The sequence below is a fragment of the Phalacrocorax carbo genome, chromosome Z, assembly GCF_963921805.1.
Source record: "Phalacrocorax carbo chromosome Z, bPhaCar2.1, whole genome shotgun sequence".
NCBI classification, from domain to species: Eukaryota; Metazoa; Chordata; class Aves; order Suliformes; family Phalacrocoracidae; genus Phalacrocorax; species Phalacrocorax carbo.
Genome location: NC_087548.1, coordinates 43794830 through 43811827, shown reverse-complemented (window position 1 = coordinate 43811827; position 16998 = coordinate 43794830). Strand labels below are relative to the sequence as shown.

Sequence of the window (16998 nt, the reverse complement as noted above, 5' to 3'; positions counted from 1 at the left end):
CTTCACGCGCCTATGGAGGCGCGCGGCCGGGGGGGGGGCGGGACGCGAGGTGGGGGAAGGCCCGCCGGGGCGGGCGCTGAGCACGTGCCCTGCGCGGCTCGGCGGGAGTTGGGGGCGTTCTCCTAGAATCGCCGACCGGCCGCGGTGTTCGCAGGGCCCCCGCGGGGTCGGCGCGGCGTTCCTCGGGCCTCCCCTCCCGCCCCGGAAAGCCGCCCGGCCCGCTTTTCAGGCTGCCCCCCCTCTGCGCCCGCGAGTGGGAGGTGCCGGCCCTTCCTCCACGCCCGAGCGGAGGCGGGCCGCGGATCACCGGCCCACGGCGGGCTTTGGGGCCGCGTTTTGAGCAAGGCGGGGCGGTCAGCGGGAACCGCGCCGCGGAGCAGCGCGGGAGGGCGGCGGTGGCGGATGCGGCTGCTGCTCCTGCCGCTGCGCTGAGAGAGGGCTGGGCTGGGCCGGGCCGGGGCGGGGCGCGGGAGGGGCCGGCCTCAAAAGAGTGCGTGTTTCCTGCCCCCAGAGAGAGGCGGTTGAGTATGGAGGTGTTCCCGTCCCCCCTGGAGTCCGCCCGGTTTATAGCCGGGAACAGCGAAGATGTTTGGGTGGACGAGGAGGGGGCACGGCGGGTGGCGGAGAGTTTGTTCGACAGAGCCTCGGCGGCAGAGTTCGGGCTGGCGGGGTGGAAGAGCCTCCACGAGCTGAACCCGCGGGCCGCCAGCGCGGAGGCGGTGGACTGGGTCTTCCTGGTGGACTCGCTCAACTTCTCCTTCTGGTCCGAGCGGGAGGACCACAAGTACCTGGTGACCTACAAGGGGAAAACCTACAGCGGCTACTGGTCCCTCTGCGCCGCCGTCAACAGGGCCCTGGACGACGGTCAGTGAGCGCCGAGGGGAGCGGGGCCGGGCTGGGGGTTGGAAACCGAGCCACGAGTGTGAAATGAAGGCGCTACCCCCGGAACGGGAAGCGTTTCTGCGAAGCTTTGCTCGCCCTTCTAGCGCATCTGCCTGTGCGGGCTGCCCCGTGGAGCTCGGGGGAGGTAACTGGACGCGCTTTAGCAATCATACCCTCGCAGAAAATGTGTAACTTGCGGCTCTAGTTGGGTCATGGGACATCTCTATTCCATTAAAAAGACTTCTGAGCGGTGTCTGTAGTCAGCTGTTCAGGGCTTCGGTTATTTCACGTGTTTTCTTAAGATCAGTCACCTATTTCTGTGACAAATGACAAAACGAGGCTTACACTGAGAATCCTCTGGACCAACCTAGTACCGAAGCGGCTCCAGTAAGCCTGAAAACCCATATGCCTCCACAACCAGTATTTTAGCGCCCACTCTTGTTGCTGTTATTTGGGGGGGGAGGGGGGGCGGGGAATCTGTTTGTAGGTAGAGGTAGAAGTTTGAATTAATTTCCTACATATTTGTTTGTAAACTAAAGGAAGGTTTGTGTTAAGATACTTTTTGTAAATGCACGATGTGATCAGGAGCTAAGGGAAAACAGGCCTACGCTGACTAACTATATTTGCCTGCGTGCTACATAAACACCACACTCAAAGGCTAAGCAGCCGGGAAAAATGATGTATAAAATGTAAGAAGGGTTGCACATCGGAAGTTGTTATCTGCAGAAGGAAGCAGTGTGTACAGGCACAAATTCGATTTTAAGCAGTGTGTGAGTGCAGTTATCACTGGACGCTCAGTTGATTTTCAGAGTTCATGGGCTGTTTAGATCTTAGTGTGTAAGTGCCCTCGTCTGTAGCAGGCCACTGCATTATGCCTTAGGATATGTTATGATAGCCTAAACATCTTATTTTTAATTTTCTGAAGGAATACCTATTACCAGTTCATCGTATTTTGCCACCATGACGCTTCAACAAGTTAGGCACGTATTTCGCTCTGACACTGAAGTGCCCATGCCTTTGATTGAAGAACGACATCGAGTGCTGAATGAAAGCGGAACAGTTCTGTTAGAGAGATTTGGAGGATCTTTCCTCACCTGTGTTAAAATGAGTGAGAGAAGTGCTCAGAAACTACTATATCTAGTACTGGAAAATTTTCCTTCATACAGAGATGAAGCTGTGTTTCAGGTAAGCTAGTTCTAATGTTGAATTATTTAAAATAAGCATTTACTCCTTACTGATTTTGACTTTAAAAGATACCTCTTAGGTTGTCGATATAAGTTTTTCTGAGATGATAGTCAGTTCAGAACTGATCCAATATTTCTGAATTGTTGGGGTCTGTAATCCAGGAAGTGGAAGGCGAACAGAAACACTTCTACGGAACTCAGTGTTTTCAAAAATAAAATTCAAGGGAAATAAGGAAAATCACTATTATTTTAGTATTTTTGCCCCATCAACTTAAAGTAAAGGTATTTGTCTGTATAATGAAAGGAGAATCAGACTTTGAAACAGTTGATCTTAATTATGTAGATTGTTATGACTCATACAGGTAGGATAGCAGGCTTTTTTAAAAAGTACTTTTGGACCACAGTATACTTTTTTGTTAAGCTGGGGCAAAATTATTGGGATTTTATTTCTCTGTCAGTCTAAACTCTGTCAAACCTCAAAAATTAATCTAAACCTTTGAAAACAAAATAATGAAATCTATTAACAGTAGAAGAAACCTGATTGCCTTAGGTAATTAAATAGTCAGGAATGTATTTCTAATGGCAAGAGTCACCTTTTTTCCACAGAGGAGAGACATTTTTTTCATATGCTGTCTCTGTCTTCATCACTTTGTTGCAATTTATTTTCATATACTCCATGTGTCCAATTAGATCATGACTCCTTAAAAATCCATAATATTTGACATAATTTCTGCCTGAAAAATCATAATCTTTTTTCCCCCTCCACTTTCCCCCCACCCCTCGAATTGCTCCCGACCATCTCTCTCTCTTTCACAGAATCACGGAATGGTAGGCGTTGGAAGGGACCTCTGGAGATCGTCTTGTCCAACCCCGCTGCTTCAGCAGGGACACCCAGAGCAGGGGGCACAGGAACACATCCAGGCGGGCTTTCAATGTCTCCAGGGAAGGAGACTCCACAGCCTCCCTGGGCAGCCTGTGCCACTGCTCTGGCACCCTCACAGGAAAGGAGTTTTTCCACATACTCAGGTGGAACTTCCTGTGTCCAGCTTGAGCCCATTGCCCCTTGCCCTACTGTTGGGCACCACTGAAAAGAGCCCTGCCCCTTCCTCTTGACACCCACCCTTCAGATATTTATAAGCATTGATGAAATCCCCCCCTCAGTCTTCTCTTCTCCAGGCTGAACAAACCCAGGTCTCTCAGCCTTTCCTCATACGGGAGATGCTCCAGCCCCCTGATCATCTTGGTAGCTCTCCGCTGGACTTGCTCAAGCAGTTCCCTGTCCTTCTTAGACTGGGGAGCCCAGAACCAGACGCAGTATTCCAGATGTGGCTTCACTAGGGCAGAGCAGAGGGGGAGGATAACCTCCCCTCGACCTGCTGGCTACACTCCTTTTAATGCACCCAAGGATAGCACTGGCTTTCGTGGCCACAAAGGCACAGTGCTGGTTCAGGGTCAGCTTCCTGTCCATCAGTGCTCCCAAGTCCTTCTCAGCAGAGCTGCTTTCCAGCAGGTACTGTACTGGTGCATGTACTGGTGCATGGGGTTGTTCCTCCCCAGGCAGAGGATCTTGCGCTTGCTCTTGTTGAATTTCACGAGGTGCCTCTCAGCCCAGCTCTCCGGCGTGTCCGGGTCTCGCTGAATGGCGGCACAGCCTTCTGGTGTATCAGGCACTCCTCCCAGCTTGGTATCATCAGTGAACTTGCTGAGGGTGTGCTCTGCCCTCCATCCAGGTCATTGACAAACAGGTTGAACAGGACTGGACCCAGCACAGACCCCTGGGGGACACCGCTAGTTACGGACCTCCGGCCTGACTCTGTCCTGTTGATCACAGACCTCTGAGGCACCCAGCTCTCTGTCTGCCTCACTGTCCACTCATCCAACCCACATGTCCTTAGCTTATCCACAAGGATGTTATGGGAGACAGTATCAAAAGCCTTACTGAAGTCAAGGTAAACAACAACCACGGCTCTCCCTTCATCTACCCGGCCAGTCATACCATTATAGAAGGCTATCAGGTTGGTCAAGCGTGATGTCCCCTTGGAGAATCCATGTTGACTACTCCTGATAACCTTCTTTTCCTGCGCATGCCTGGAAGCGACCTCCGGGATGAACTGCTCCATTGCGTTTCTGGGGATGGAGGTGAGGCTGACTGGCCCAGAGTTCCCCGGGTCTTCCTTGCCCTTTTTGAAGACTGGAGTGACATTGGCTACCCTCCAGTCCTCAGGCACCTCTCCTATTCTCCACGACCTTTCAAAGATGATGGAGAGTGGCTTAGCAACAACATCCGCCAGCTCCGTCAGCACTTGTGGGTGCGTCCCATCGGGGCCTGTGGATTTGTGAGGATCGAGTTTGCCTAGGTGACCTCTAACCCAACCCTCCTCAACCAAGGGGAAGTCCTCCTTTCTCCAGATTTGCTCTCTCACCTCTGGGGGCTGGGATGCCTGAGGGCCAGCCTTAGCAGTGAAGACTGAAGCACAGAAGCCATTCAGTAACTCTGCCTTCTCTGCATCCTGCGTCACCAGGGCCCCCACCTTGTTCAGCAGCAGGCCCACAATGTCCCCAGGCTTCCTTTTACTGCTGATGTATTTGAAGAAGCCCTTCTTGTTATCTGTGCCTTCTAGAGCCCTAACCCATGGGACTCCTCCAAGGAGGTGTGAAGAGGCCAGAGTTGGCTCTCCTGAAGTCCAGGTTTGTAATCTGACGTGTTGCTCTGCTGCTACCACATAGGATCCTGAACTCCACCATTTAGTGGTCACTGCAGCCAAGGCTACCCCCAGCCCTCACATATTTACTCAGAACTTCTTTGTTAGTATAAGGTCCTTCCTTGCTGGCTCTTCCACCACCTGTGTAAAAAACTTGTCCTCAATGCTCTGCAGGAACTTCCTGGATATCGTGTGCCTTACCATGTTGCTTTAACAGCATACAAGTTTTGTCTTTGGCCTGGCTTATATTCCTGTTGGATGTGATGACTCTAGCATTTCCACTTTAGACCCCACCCCTGAGACCAAGTTGGCCAGACTGCTGCCAAAGATTCCCTTGCCCCTTGTAGACAGGTGGATTCCATCCCTTCCTAACAGGCTATGATTGCTGGGGAAAATCCTGTTGCCTTAAATGCCAAAACTCTCACGACAGCACTAGACGCGTAGTCAAGAGCTGACTTGCATTATTCATCTATTACTGCTGCCCATTTTTCTCTGAACGGTAAAATGGAGGAGAAGATGACTTGGGCACCAATATTTTTCAGTTGCTTCTTCAGGGCTTTATAGCCTTCCTTGGTTCTGCCCAGGCTCTGGCCTAGAGCATCATTTGTGCCCACATGGAAGAGTAACAGCAGATAGTAATCTGTGCTCTTGACAGGTTGTGGAATCCTCTCAGCAGTGTCTCAGATTTTAGCACCTGGAGGGAGCAAACCTCTTGTGACTCCCAGTCAGGTGGGCAGATGGGTGCCTCAGTGCCTTTTAACAGAGTCACCTGCTATGAGCACTCGTCTCTTTTCTTTACAGTATCCACTCTGTGCTGCCAGTACAGTTGCACCTCGCAGACCTTGGTCGTGAGTGTCTACAGCTGTTAAAACTTCTTATCTGTTGTTGTTAGTGACGCTGGAGGCTATGGACTGAAGCAGCACCCTCCTTTTGTGGGTTGAAGGGGTCCCAGGATCCAAGGTACCTCATTCTCAGAGGTGTCTGCCACAGGAATGTGGTTCTGAAACCACCTATTTCCACCTCTGGTCCGCTAATACTCTGCAGCCTTTTAACTGTTTCCTGCAACGCAGCCACCTGACGCAACAGGTCATCAACCCATGCACACCTTGTGCAAGTACTTACCTTTTCATAAGGAGAAGGGTCTGGGCACTCGCTGCAACCTACCGCCTGTACTGAAGCCTCTTCCTTATCATTTCCGTCTGGGTGGGTGCATCAGACATCTCCGGGGCTTTTTCCGTAGGAACCCTGGTTTTAGCTCTGGGGCGAGTGCCCACCATTTTGGCAGAGACCTAGAGCACTTCCCTGGGCTGTGGGCCTACGAGCAGGGTGCAGTGCCCTTCCTGCGCAAACTGCCATGCAGTGCCCTGGCTGATGTGCCATCCCCTGTTCTTAGCGCTCCTGGTCACTGGTGCTCCCTAGGGCTGTTTAAATCTCCCGCAGTTGCTCCTGGCCCCTTTCTTCTTTTACCTTGAGGATCTCTGCAGCTGATAAAGGAATTGAAACTCTGGTAGAATTGTGAAAATGTACAACTATTGAGAATCCATGCTAACTCTTGTTGATTCAGTAGGCATTGCACGAATGACTACAGACCAGAATTAACCCATGCTTTTGGTAGGGTTGGCAGGATACTGAAGCTTTTTGGAGCCCTTTTCCTGAAAGAAACTGATGGGAAGCAAACAAGAGACTGTGGTATTTTCCAAGTCTCTGGTTTTGCCTATACACACATGATCGTTATTTAGCATCAGTGTGATATGTAGCTGCTCCTGTGCTCAGTTCCATCTGCAGTAGTATTTGGCTGTTACATCATTATGTCCAAAAGACTACTGTAGTGATAGTGTAGCCTATACTAGTAGCCTGTGCAGTCTTTTCAAGGTATATCCCTGCAACACAAATCACTGGAATTTTGAACCTATTGCATTTTTCACTTAAATCTCCCCTTCAGTAGGTGGCATGATTTTATCTTCCTTTGTCTCCTGATATGAGGTAAGATATGTTTACAAGAAAAATCGGGTTCTTACTGAATAATCTTTGAAGCTACTAATTTAATTAATTGGGATTTTTACATATAAAGTAATTTTTGGATTATTTTTATGATCAAAAAGGAAATATTTTACCAAGTAAAGTGATAGAGTATTTTCTTATCTTTATAGTGACTGTATTCACTGACATAATGTCTTTCATGAGATGATGCTGAGTGCTTTATAAACCAAGCCTCCCTAAAAGCAGCAGCAGCAGACTACAGAATGAAAACATGTGCCAAAAATTATCCCAGACCATAAGTACTGACATAGTAGTAAAGCCTATTGCATGAATATGGAAGCTGTTTTTCTGCTTTCACTAAGCAAGAGGTGTATTTTGAAGGCAGGTGAAATGATGTAGACCAAGTTTACACCCTACTTTAAAAAAAAAATAAATCAGTGTTAGCACCTGTTGCGAGGTCATATAGATCACAGTATCAGCATAATTTCTGTTGCAGCAGGTTGAGATCTCACAAGAGGTAAGGCTTTGCATTCAGTAAAGGCTTAGGAGGGAACTGAAAAGATGGTGAGAGATCCAAGAGCAAAACAGTGTTATTCAGTAACTCTCCATAATAGAAATGATAGGATTATAAAATAAATTCTGCAGTAGAATCATACTGTCACAGACTACTACAGCCGTCCTACGTTATGACCTTCTAGAACTTCTAAATTAACAATTCTTTGGTTATATGTTTTTCCAAACACATACACAAAATATTTTTTCATAATTACACATCTCTGAATATAGTTGTAGAAGTTGCCTGTGTTCTTTTGCTTCTGAAAAATGAATTGCAAACCAAAACAAAAATTCCTAAAGGCTTTTTGTCCTTGGGTGGATAGTTCATATTTAGATGCTGTGCTGAATTTGAATCCTGACAGTTTAAATACTAGACTGTATAATACTCGCCTATCAGGTTTTTCATGTTCTATCATACACTGTGGAGTCCTTTCTGAGCTTCCAGTCATTGATGTTACATGTAGTTATCTCTTATTTCCCATCACCCAGGACCGAGGCTATAAAATTGTCATGATCCTCCTATTCTTTGGTTTTTTTTCCTAGCTGTGCTATCACATTTTGCTTTTTGCAAACACAATGCACCTTGTTTCTTTTAATGTCAGTAGGTATCAGAGAAGACACAAGTGTCCCTATATGTGGTAGCTTCTCCTGGAAAGTGAGGGTGTTGTGGGGGTGGGGGTGGAAGGGGAGGGGTGGGCATGGTGAAAAGTCTAGTTGTATAGCCATCTGGTAAAAGTTCAATTTTTGGACAAATTATACTATTCTTGAGGCACAGTGTCATCTACCTAATGCTTTCCTTGCTTTCTGTTGACAAGAAGGGTTGGAAAATTTACTAGAAATGCTTAACAGTCTTTTTCATATGGAGAATTTTACATAAACTTTAGAAGCTCTGTGCAGTATAAAAATTAACAATAATTGAAACAAATTATAAATTCATCTGCTCAGTGGCAAGTCCCAGACAGTATCTTTCCTACCAATTAAATTGCAGAATGAGACTAAAAGTTCCATTTGAATTGCCCCTTCCTCTGCTCTTGCAGAATGGTGTGGTGCTGAAGATGAACAGGTCAGAAAAATCTTAAAGCTATGAAAGAGCGTTGTCCTTGGTTTCCATTAGCTTTGGGGCAGCAGGAGCTGTGATGGGATTTGATCTGTTAATTTTTTACTTCCTGTTGTAACGTTTCAGGTGATGTTTTATTTAACATACAAAATTGTGTATGTTCTGCAAGTATGGAATGAAGCACAGGGAAAGTAGTAGTTTTTGGGATGTTTGCAGAAGTTGTTCTGTGAAATGTAGTTGGACATCTTGTTCTCAATGTATTTGGAAAATAGCATTTAATGACAAAAATATGCTTCACTCTCAGGAATAGTGGCATCTTGGCAGTAAATAAAATTAAATTAGCTTTAAAAAATGCCATTTATAAATCGTGGTGGTGTGAAGGGTAGAAGAATAAAACTGGAAATAAATCGAATGCCCACCTGTTTGTATTTCAGATTAACCATTCCAGTTACATATTGTTGTTCATCACGTTGTCAAAAGTCGAAAATATCATCAAGCTGTAAAGGAAAAAAAAAATTATAACCCACTAATACCTTTTTTCTTAAAGATGCGGATTTACATCCACATGTTGTGTTTATCATAGAGTGCAAACCTTCTCTCCTTGAAATAAAAGGTTGGATCAACTCCAGAGTTTCTGAAAGAATTAATGTTTGCTGAACCCCCAACTACAGTGTTTGCCAAGTGGAAGTAAACCAACATTGATGTGTTTTGAGATCTGATTTTTATTCTACTGCAGTGTCTTCTATGTTTTTCTTTTATTTCAGTTTATTTATGAGCATTCCATATGATATGTGTTCGGGGTTCGATATTGTTTAGAGTGTTGCACTTTTATTCTGTTTTAGTTAACTAATATGTTTGCTTTACCAAATGATAGTTTATGTCTCATAAAGCAATGTAACTCTTACCTGCCTCTCTCTGTACCTGCCATTTGCTGTATTTATTGATGTTTCAGGCACTTACATAACCTGTAAATTTCTTTCTTCAGAAAAAAAAAGTATCTTTCTATAAACGGGCACAGATACTGGTGGCTGATACATGGAGTGTATTAGAAGGCAAAGGAGATGGCTCTTTCGATGACATTTCTAGTCTGACAATATTTGCTGACTACAGAATTCCTCAAGTTCTTGTTCACTTAAAAGCAATGAATTATTCTGAAGAACTAATGAAGAAACTACGTGAAGGTTTGTTGCTTCTTTACTAGTACCAAGTAATGTAAGATTACTCTTGACATTGTAGATGAAAGCTGCTTTTAAAATGTAATGTTTTGTCCATGTAAGGGTTATGTGTATTTTTTTTTCTCCAGGGAACAAGGGCTTCTTATGTAGTGATGAGGTAACAGGAAAGATCTAATGATCTCAAATGAGATCTTAGGGTTACATTTTTATAAAGATCTAACTGTTCATTGGATTAAATATTGATAAGTGAAGGGTTAAAGAGACTTTAAGCCAGTTGATCTCCAAGTTTCTGAAGGGCTGCTGTTGCTGAAAACACTTTGCAGCGTAAGTATGGCTGTGATTTTTTTGAAGTTTAGATAAAAGAAGCAATGATTTATTCATTAGTTCAATGACAACATAAAAGCATGAGATTTCCTCTTTATCTGGACTGAATTGCTAGTGGCAAGCAAGGTAAGCATCCATTAAAAAAAAGATTGCTTTAAATGAAGTTAATTGCATAAGACTAGTCTTGTTTTTAAGCATGGTTCCATCTTCCAGTAACTTCCAGTTACTAAATTCTATCTTAAAGAATAAAAACATAAACCAATCCCTTTTCCACTGTAAAAGGACTGTATCTAGAGCTGGGGCTGCTATTATGCAATTTTAAAATTACACAGCAAGATAAAAGGATGAAGGCAGTCGTCCATGGATCTTAATAGAATGGCTCTGTGTGTGTGTATATATATCCCTATATATTTATAAAATAGTTCATGTGGACAGTTTCTTTTCCATGAATCCTAATAAGGACATACCCAATCAAGTCATTCAAACAAATAGGTCCCCTCATATCTTTATAGTTTTTTGGTTTTCTGATGGGTGTTTTGGTTTGGGGGTTTTTTGGGGGTGACAGTTTTCGTTTCTTTTTCTTAAATTTTTTTTATCTTAGAGTTAGCATGTCAGAAAATATAGTCTCTAAAAATTGTTTGACTTGCCTTTTTGATTCCACAATCAAAGAAATATAGTGTGGCATAACCCAAATACCTGTTCTTTTCTTAAACCACTCTCAGTATACAGGATGTTGTTGTAATTGAGGGGGAGGTAAACTTACCAGTGCATATGGTAAAGCAATCATTAGAAAATGTGTAGCAACACTGCTAGCAGTTGTAATGCAAATCATGAAAAATGCAGTCCCAGAATAGAACACGTTTGGGAGGCGGGGGGCGGGAGGAAATTCAGACCATCCTGGGACTTCACTCTCTTGAATGTAATTGTATTGCTGTCTCTTGTGTCCCGCAGGAACAATTTTCCAGTCTGGAGATAAAGAGGAGGTGGAGATCCGTGGCTGTTCTATTTGGTGTTGTGCATTGATTTGTAAGCACCTGCTGGAGCTCTATGAGAAGAAGGGTCATGACATGCGTGAAAAGATCAATGCAGTTTTACTCGATTATTATCTTTGGGACTATGCCAGGGATCATAGGGAAGAGATGAAAGATATTCCATTTCACCGAGTACGGTGTATATATTACTAAGGCCAGTCTGATACCAATTTTTCTGATGAATTATCTTTTGAATTGCATTTTGTCGTATACTAGTTTGGAACTGGCTAATTCAAATGCTCATTTTGTGATGATGTATCAATAGCTTGCTTATCAAAATCAGAATCTTTTGCTCACTATGACTGGAATTAATAGTGTAAACTTTGCTGGACAATTCACCTTGATTTGGCATTTATTACTCCTGCTTTGAGTTCTGTGTTTGTGTACGTACATGTATTTGCACACACATGTATGTACATAAGGACCTCTCTGCATGTATCTGAGCCCCCCAGGCAGGTACCTTGCCAGGCCTCTGCTGCTTGTGTCTGTTGCTTGTGTTCAGCAAAGGGGTGTCAAGGATAACAAGAAGGGCTTCTTCAAATACATCAGCAGTAAAAGGAAGCCTGGGGACATTGTGGGCCTGCTGCTGAACAAGGTGGGGGCCCTGGTGACGCAGGATGCAGAGAAGGCAGAGTTACTGAATGGCTTCTGTGCTTCAGTCTTCACTGCTAAGGCTGGCCCTCAGGCATCCCAGCCCCCAGAGGTGAGAGAGCAAATCTGGAGAAAGGAGGACTTCCCCTTGGTTGAGGAGGGTTGGGTTAGAGGTCACCTAGGCAAACTCGATCCTCACAAATCCACAGGCCCCGATGGGACGCACCCACAAGTGCTGACGGAGCTGGCGGATGTTGTTGCTAAGCCACTCTCCATCATCTTTGAAAGGTCGTGGAGAATAGGAGAGGTGCCTGAGGACTGGAGGGTAGCCAATGTCACTCCAGTCTTCAAAAAGGGCAAGGAAGACCCGGGGAACTCTGGGCCAGTCAGCCTCACCTCCATCCCCAGAAACGCAATGGAGCAGTTCATCCCGGAGGTCGCTTCCAGGCATGCGCAGGAAAAGAAGGTTATCAGGAGTAGTCAACATGGATTCTCCAAGGGGACATCACGCTTGACCAACCTGATAGCCTTCTATAATGGTATGACTGGCCGGGTAGATGAAGGGAGAGCCGTGGTTGTTGTTTACCTTGACTTCAGTAAGGCTTTTGATACTGTCTCCCATAACATCCTTGTGGATAAGCTAAGGACATGTGGGTTGGATGAGTGGACAGTGAGGCAGACAGAGAGCTGGGTGCCTCAGAGGTCTGTGATCAACAGGACAGAGTCAGGCCGGAGGTCCGTAACTAGCGGTGTCCCCCAGGGGTCTGTGCTGGGTCCAGTCCTGTTCAACCTGTTTGTCAATGACCTGGATGGAGGGCAGAGCACACCCTCAGCAAGTTCACTGATGATACCAAGCTGGGAGGAGTGCCTGATACACCAGAAGGCTGTGCCGCCATTCAGCGAGACCCGGACACGCCGGAGAGCTGGGCTGAGAGGCACCTCGTGAAATTCAACAAGAGCAAGCGCAAGATCCTCTGCCTGGGGAGGAACAACCCCATGCACCAGTACATGCACCAGTACAGTACCTGCTGGAAAGCAGCTCTGCTGAGAAGGACTTGGGAGCACTGATGGACAGGAAGCTGACCCTGAACCAGCACTGTGCCTTTGTGGCCACGAAAGCCAGTGCTATCCTTGGGTGCATTAAAAGGAGTGTAGCCAGCAGGTCGAGGGGAGGTTATCCTCCCCCTCTGCTCTGCCCTAGTGAAGCCACATCTGGAATACTGCGTCTGGTTCTGGGCTCCCCAGTCTAAGAAGGACAGGGAACTGCTTGAGCAAGTCCAGCGGAGAGCTACCAAGATGATCAGGGGGCTGGAGCATCTCCCGTATGAGGAAAGGCTGAGAGACCTGGGTTTGTTCAGCCTGGAGAAGAGAAGACTGAGGGGGGGATTTCATCAATGCTTATAAATATCTGAAGGGTGGGTGTCAAGAGGAAGGGGCAGGGCTCTTTTCAGTGGTGCCCAACAGTAGGGCAAGGGGCAATGGGCTCAAGCTGGACACAGGAAGTTCCACCTGAGTATGTGGAAAAACTCCTTTCCTGTGAGGGTGCCAGAGCAGTGGCACAGGCTGCCCAGGGAGGCTGTGGAGTCTCCTTCCCTGGAGACATTGAAAGCCCGCCTGGATGCGTTCCTGTGCCCCCTGCTCTGGGTGTGCCTGCTGAAGCAGCGGGGTTGGACAAGACGATCTCCAGAGGTCCCTTCCAACCCCTACCATTCCGTGATTCTGTCAAACACCTGACCCTCAGCGGCCGCGCTTGGCGAGGGCTGAACGGTTGCCGCCCCTAAAAAAGCCGTGTAGTGCGATCAGTGGCACGGCGCCCACCGGCCCCGCCTCTGATGGGGAGTCTCCGCCTCGGGCGGCAGGGGGAGGCCCCACCCTGTCCTCCAGCCTCTAGGGGGCGCTGTGGGCACCGGGCGGCGCATCCCTCTCCCGGAGGTCGGCGCCGCCGGACGTTGCCGCCGTTGCCTAGCGAGGCACCGTAAACAACGGGCACAGACCCGTGCCGCCGCCTCTCTCTCTGCCAGGCCCGGCCGACCCCACCGCCCCGGGCGCCCGCCGCCCTCTCTGTGCCTGCCTCCGCCCGGGCCTGGCGCCGCGGTGCGGTACCTGGGAGGCGGGGGCCGGCCCGGCAGAGCCGCAGCCTCAGCGGGGCCGGGCGGCGCCGCCAGCCCCGACGCCTGGATTCCGCGGCCCGGGGCGCTCCCGAGCCCCCGGCGCGATCCCCGTTCCGGCTCCTTTCAGGTTTGGAGTGACAGGCGCGCGGCGGGGCACGTAAAACGCGCCGTCCCGCCCTGCACGCGCCCCGCCGGCAGAGTTCCCGCGGCGGGCGCACGCGCAGTGCCGGCACCGCACCGTCGTGCGGCATTGGCGTGCACCTATTTCGTGCTCCCGCGGTCTTTTAGGAAGTCGTGAATAGGAGTTCCCGCTCTTTCCCCCGGCCCCGTGGCTTGGTTTCATTTTATTCATTTAAAAGGGAGGTGGGAGTGTCAGCACTTTAAAACAGCACTTGCTAGGGGAAAAAAGTAGTGTACCTGGATAAACAAAGCCAGAAATCGATCAAAATGTGTTTCGAATCTGTAGTTAGTAAGTTTATATAGTTGTTTATGTAGTTGTTTCTGATCGCCGTGTCCTTTATGATGCGAGTGTGATTTCGGTTTCGTGCTTCGCTTGTTTGTTTTACTTCTGTTAATAAAATGGGGCTTTGGGTTTTTTTTTTTCAACTGAAGATAGTTTCTCGACTCTGGATGGCTGAGTTCTCAAACTAAATGGAATAAATTGAAACGCCAAAACTCTCTTCTTTGTAACCAAAGGACAACAGTTTAAAGCAGTTTGTTTTCAACAAACTTGAATTTTGGGGGCTTAGCTGATGAGTTCTGCCAGTTTGGTAACACAGCTTTCTTAAAGGCAATGTGTGGACGTTCAGCAAACTTTCCCTTGCACTGCAGTGATTCTTAGAATTAGCAAAAAAACCCAACCAGCCAAATATAAAACACCCCATATGCTAGGATCCAGCAGCATTTGGTATCTGTGGTGATTTTTGAATGACAGCTGCAAAGAAAGGCCATTCCCTGCTATTTACAGTTGTGCTGCTGTACAGTGCTTATGTTGTAAGAAGGAATAACCATGGAGTAGTATTAGCATCCATGGTTGTTAAAATATATAATTAATAAAAAATAATTAAATGTGTGCTTAAACATACAGATTAAAACCAGAGGAATGCTTTATGTGTAGTAATTAGATACATTTAAAATCACACACCTCCTTTGTAGGCAACACAACTGGTTTCTCTGTTCTTGTTGAGTTAAAATGCTTGACGCTTCGTAAGTGGAAGAAGGTTTTAAGACGCGTGTGTCTATACATATAACTTTTGGAGAAAAAGGTTTTGTTTGACTGGTTTATGTTGCCTGTGCAACCAGGCAACTTAAGGTTAAGTCTGCTAGCTTGGAAATTAATAGAGGCAAAATGTATTTATTAATTGATTTATCAGTTATGAGTACAGCTGCTTTTCTATCAGGTACTTTTCAAGGGTGTAATGGTGCTTATTTATTCTTTAGGAAATGTGGACTTTCTGCATCAGCAGGAAATGGATTCTTATGTATTATGTAATGCAGAAAACTTTTTCTTAGTTGCAGACAACTGTGGATGAGGTGAACACAGGAGCGGTAACAGATTTCTTGTTGACTGAGTGAATACTGCGTGGGGAGCGCAGGGATGGAGTCTGTCATGGAGGAGATCCCAGTTAAAGTTGCAGTTCGAATCAGACCTCTGCTTTCCAAAGAAGTACTTCATAACCATCAAGTGTGTGTGAGATTAGTCCCAAATACACAACAAATTATCATTGGGAAAGACCGTGTCTTCACTTTTGACTTTGTATTTGGCAAAAACTCAACCCAAGAAGAAGTTTATGCTGTTTGCATTAAGCCTCTTTTAGTGTCTTTGACTGAGGGATACAATGCTACAGTGTTTGCATACGGACAGACAGGTTCTGGGAAGACTTATACCATCGGAGGTGGCCACATTGGTAGGTTATAGAAAGTTTGGAGTTTTTTTAAACTGTTGAACAATGTGTTTGTGCAAGTTAAATACTTAATACATAGCAGATGATGCTGCAGAATTTTTAAAGGCTAATGAAAAAAGGTATTGTAAAAAATGCTTCCAAGGTTTATGTGATAATTAAACTTTTCTAAAAACAAATTATCCATAAATTAGACTATACCAAAAATACCTAAGAAAAAGCAATTTATAAAGTGCTCTTTCTCATTCCTATTTTAACATGCAACTTAAATTAGAATTTCTTCCTGAAATGCAGTGTTTTGGAGATTCTTGCTACATTTATCTTACCTTGAAGATGTCTGCATTAGGCAATTAATTGTTTGCTTGCTCATTCTTTGCTGGTTTTTTTTTGAGAGACATTTCTATGACATTGTAGAAATTTATGATTTAAGTCTTCCAAATGGATATAAGTAGATTATTCTAAATCTCTTGGTAGGTATTAAAATCTTCCTTTTGTTTAGAATAGTAGAATCATAGAAGCATATAGGTTGGAAAAGATCCTTGAGATCATTGAGTCCAGCTGTTAACTAGCATCACCAAATCCACCACTAAACCATGCCCCTAAGCACCATGTGTACACATCTTTTAAACACCTCCAGGGATGGTGACTCAACCACCTCTCTGGGCAGCCTGATCCAATGCTTCACCCCTCCTTCAGGAAATTTTTCCTAATATCCAACCTAAATCTCCCCTGGCATGACTCGAGGCCGTTTCCTCTCATCCTATCACTAGTATGTTGGGAGAAGAGACCAACACCTACCTCACTACAACCTCCTTTCAAGTAGTTGTAGAGAGCGATCAGCCTCCTCTTCTCCAGGCTAAACAACCCCGGCTCCCTCAGCTGCTCCTTATAGGACCTGCTATCCAGACCCTTCACCAGCTTCATTGCCCTTCTCTGGACACGCTCCAGCACCTCAATATCCTTCTTGTAGTGAGGGGCCCAAAACTGAACACAGTATTCGAGGTGCGGCCTCACCACTGCCGAGTACAGGGGCACGATCCTGCCGGCCACACTTTTCCTGATACAAGCCAGGATGCTGTTGGCCTTCTTGGCCACCTGGGCACGCTGCTGGTTCACGTTCAGTTGGCTGTCAACCAACCCCACCCAGGTCCTTCTCTGCTGAGCAGCTTTCCAGCCACTCCTCCCCCAGCCTGTAGCGTTGCATGGCATTGTTGTGACACAAGTGCAGGACTCAGCACTTGGCCTTGTTAAACCTCATACAGTTGGCCTCTTAATTCTGCTTACTGTTAGAATTTCACTTGTCTTTTCTCTAGTAGTACTTATTTAATGTTTTTATAAGTACCATTGCTAGCCAAATCTATTAGGTAGTGGATGTCACAATATAAGGCTGTTCATAGCTCAGAATTTTTGTTTTATAAGTATATTTAGTAAATTTATAGTTAGATGTGAGCAACTATTTTTTTGGTAAAAGAGATTCTTGGTATCCTCTTATAGACAAACAGTTA

At 46.2% G+C, this 16998-nt stretch overlaps 2 protein-coding genes across 3 annotated transcripts in view; both read left to right on the top strand.

Annotated features, from left to right (window-relative positions):
* Positions 1–474: 474 nt before the first annotated feature.
* On the top strand, positions 475–11248 carry QNG1 (Q-nucleotide N-glycosylase 1). Its single transcript, XM_064438332.1, has 4 exons — positions 475–864; positions 1808–2067; positions 9346–9541; positions 10811–11248. Exons 1-4 carry the CDS (start codon positions 528–530, stop codon positions 11041–11043), a joined length of 1026 nt encoding a protein of 341 aa, XP_064294402.1. The 5' UTR covers positions 475–527; the 3' UTR covers positions 11044–11248.
* Positions 11249–13418: 2170 nt separating this feature from the next.
* The window catches only part of KIF27 (kinesin family member 27), a 28007-nt gene continuing 24427 nt past the window's right edge, over positions 13419–16998 (top strand). The window contains exons 1-2 of one of the 2 annotated variants that reach the window (XM_064438383.1): positions 13419–13719; positions 15105–15499. In XM_064438383.1, the coding sequence (XP_064294453.1) occupies positions 15190–15499 (310 nt within the window). In that variant the 5' untranslated portion in view covers positions 13419–13719; positions 15105–15189. Of the gene's footprint in view, positions 15500–16998 lie in introns of both variants that reach the window. The other variant, XM_009505070.2, reaches the window with a different exon arrangement.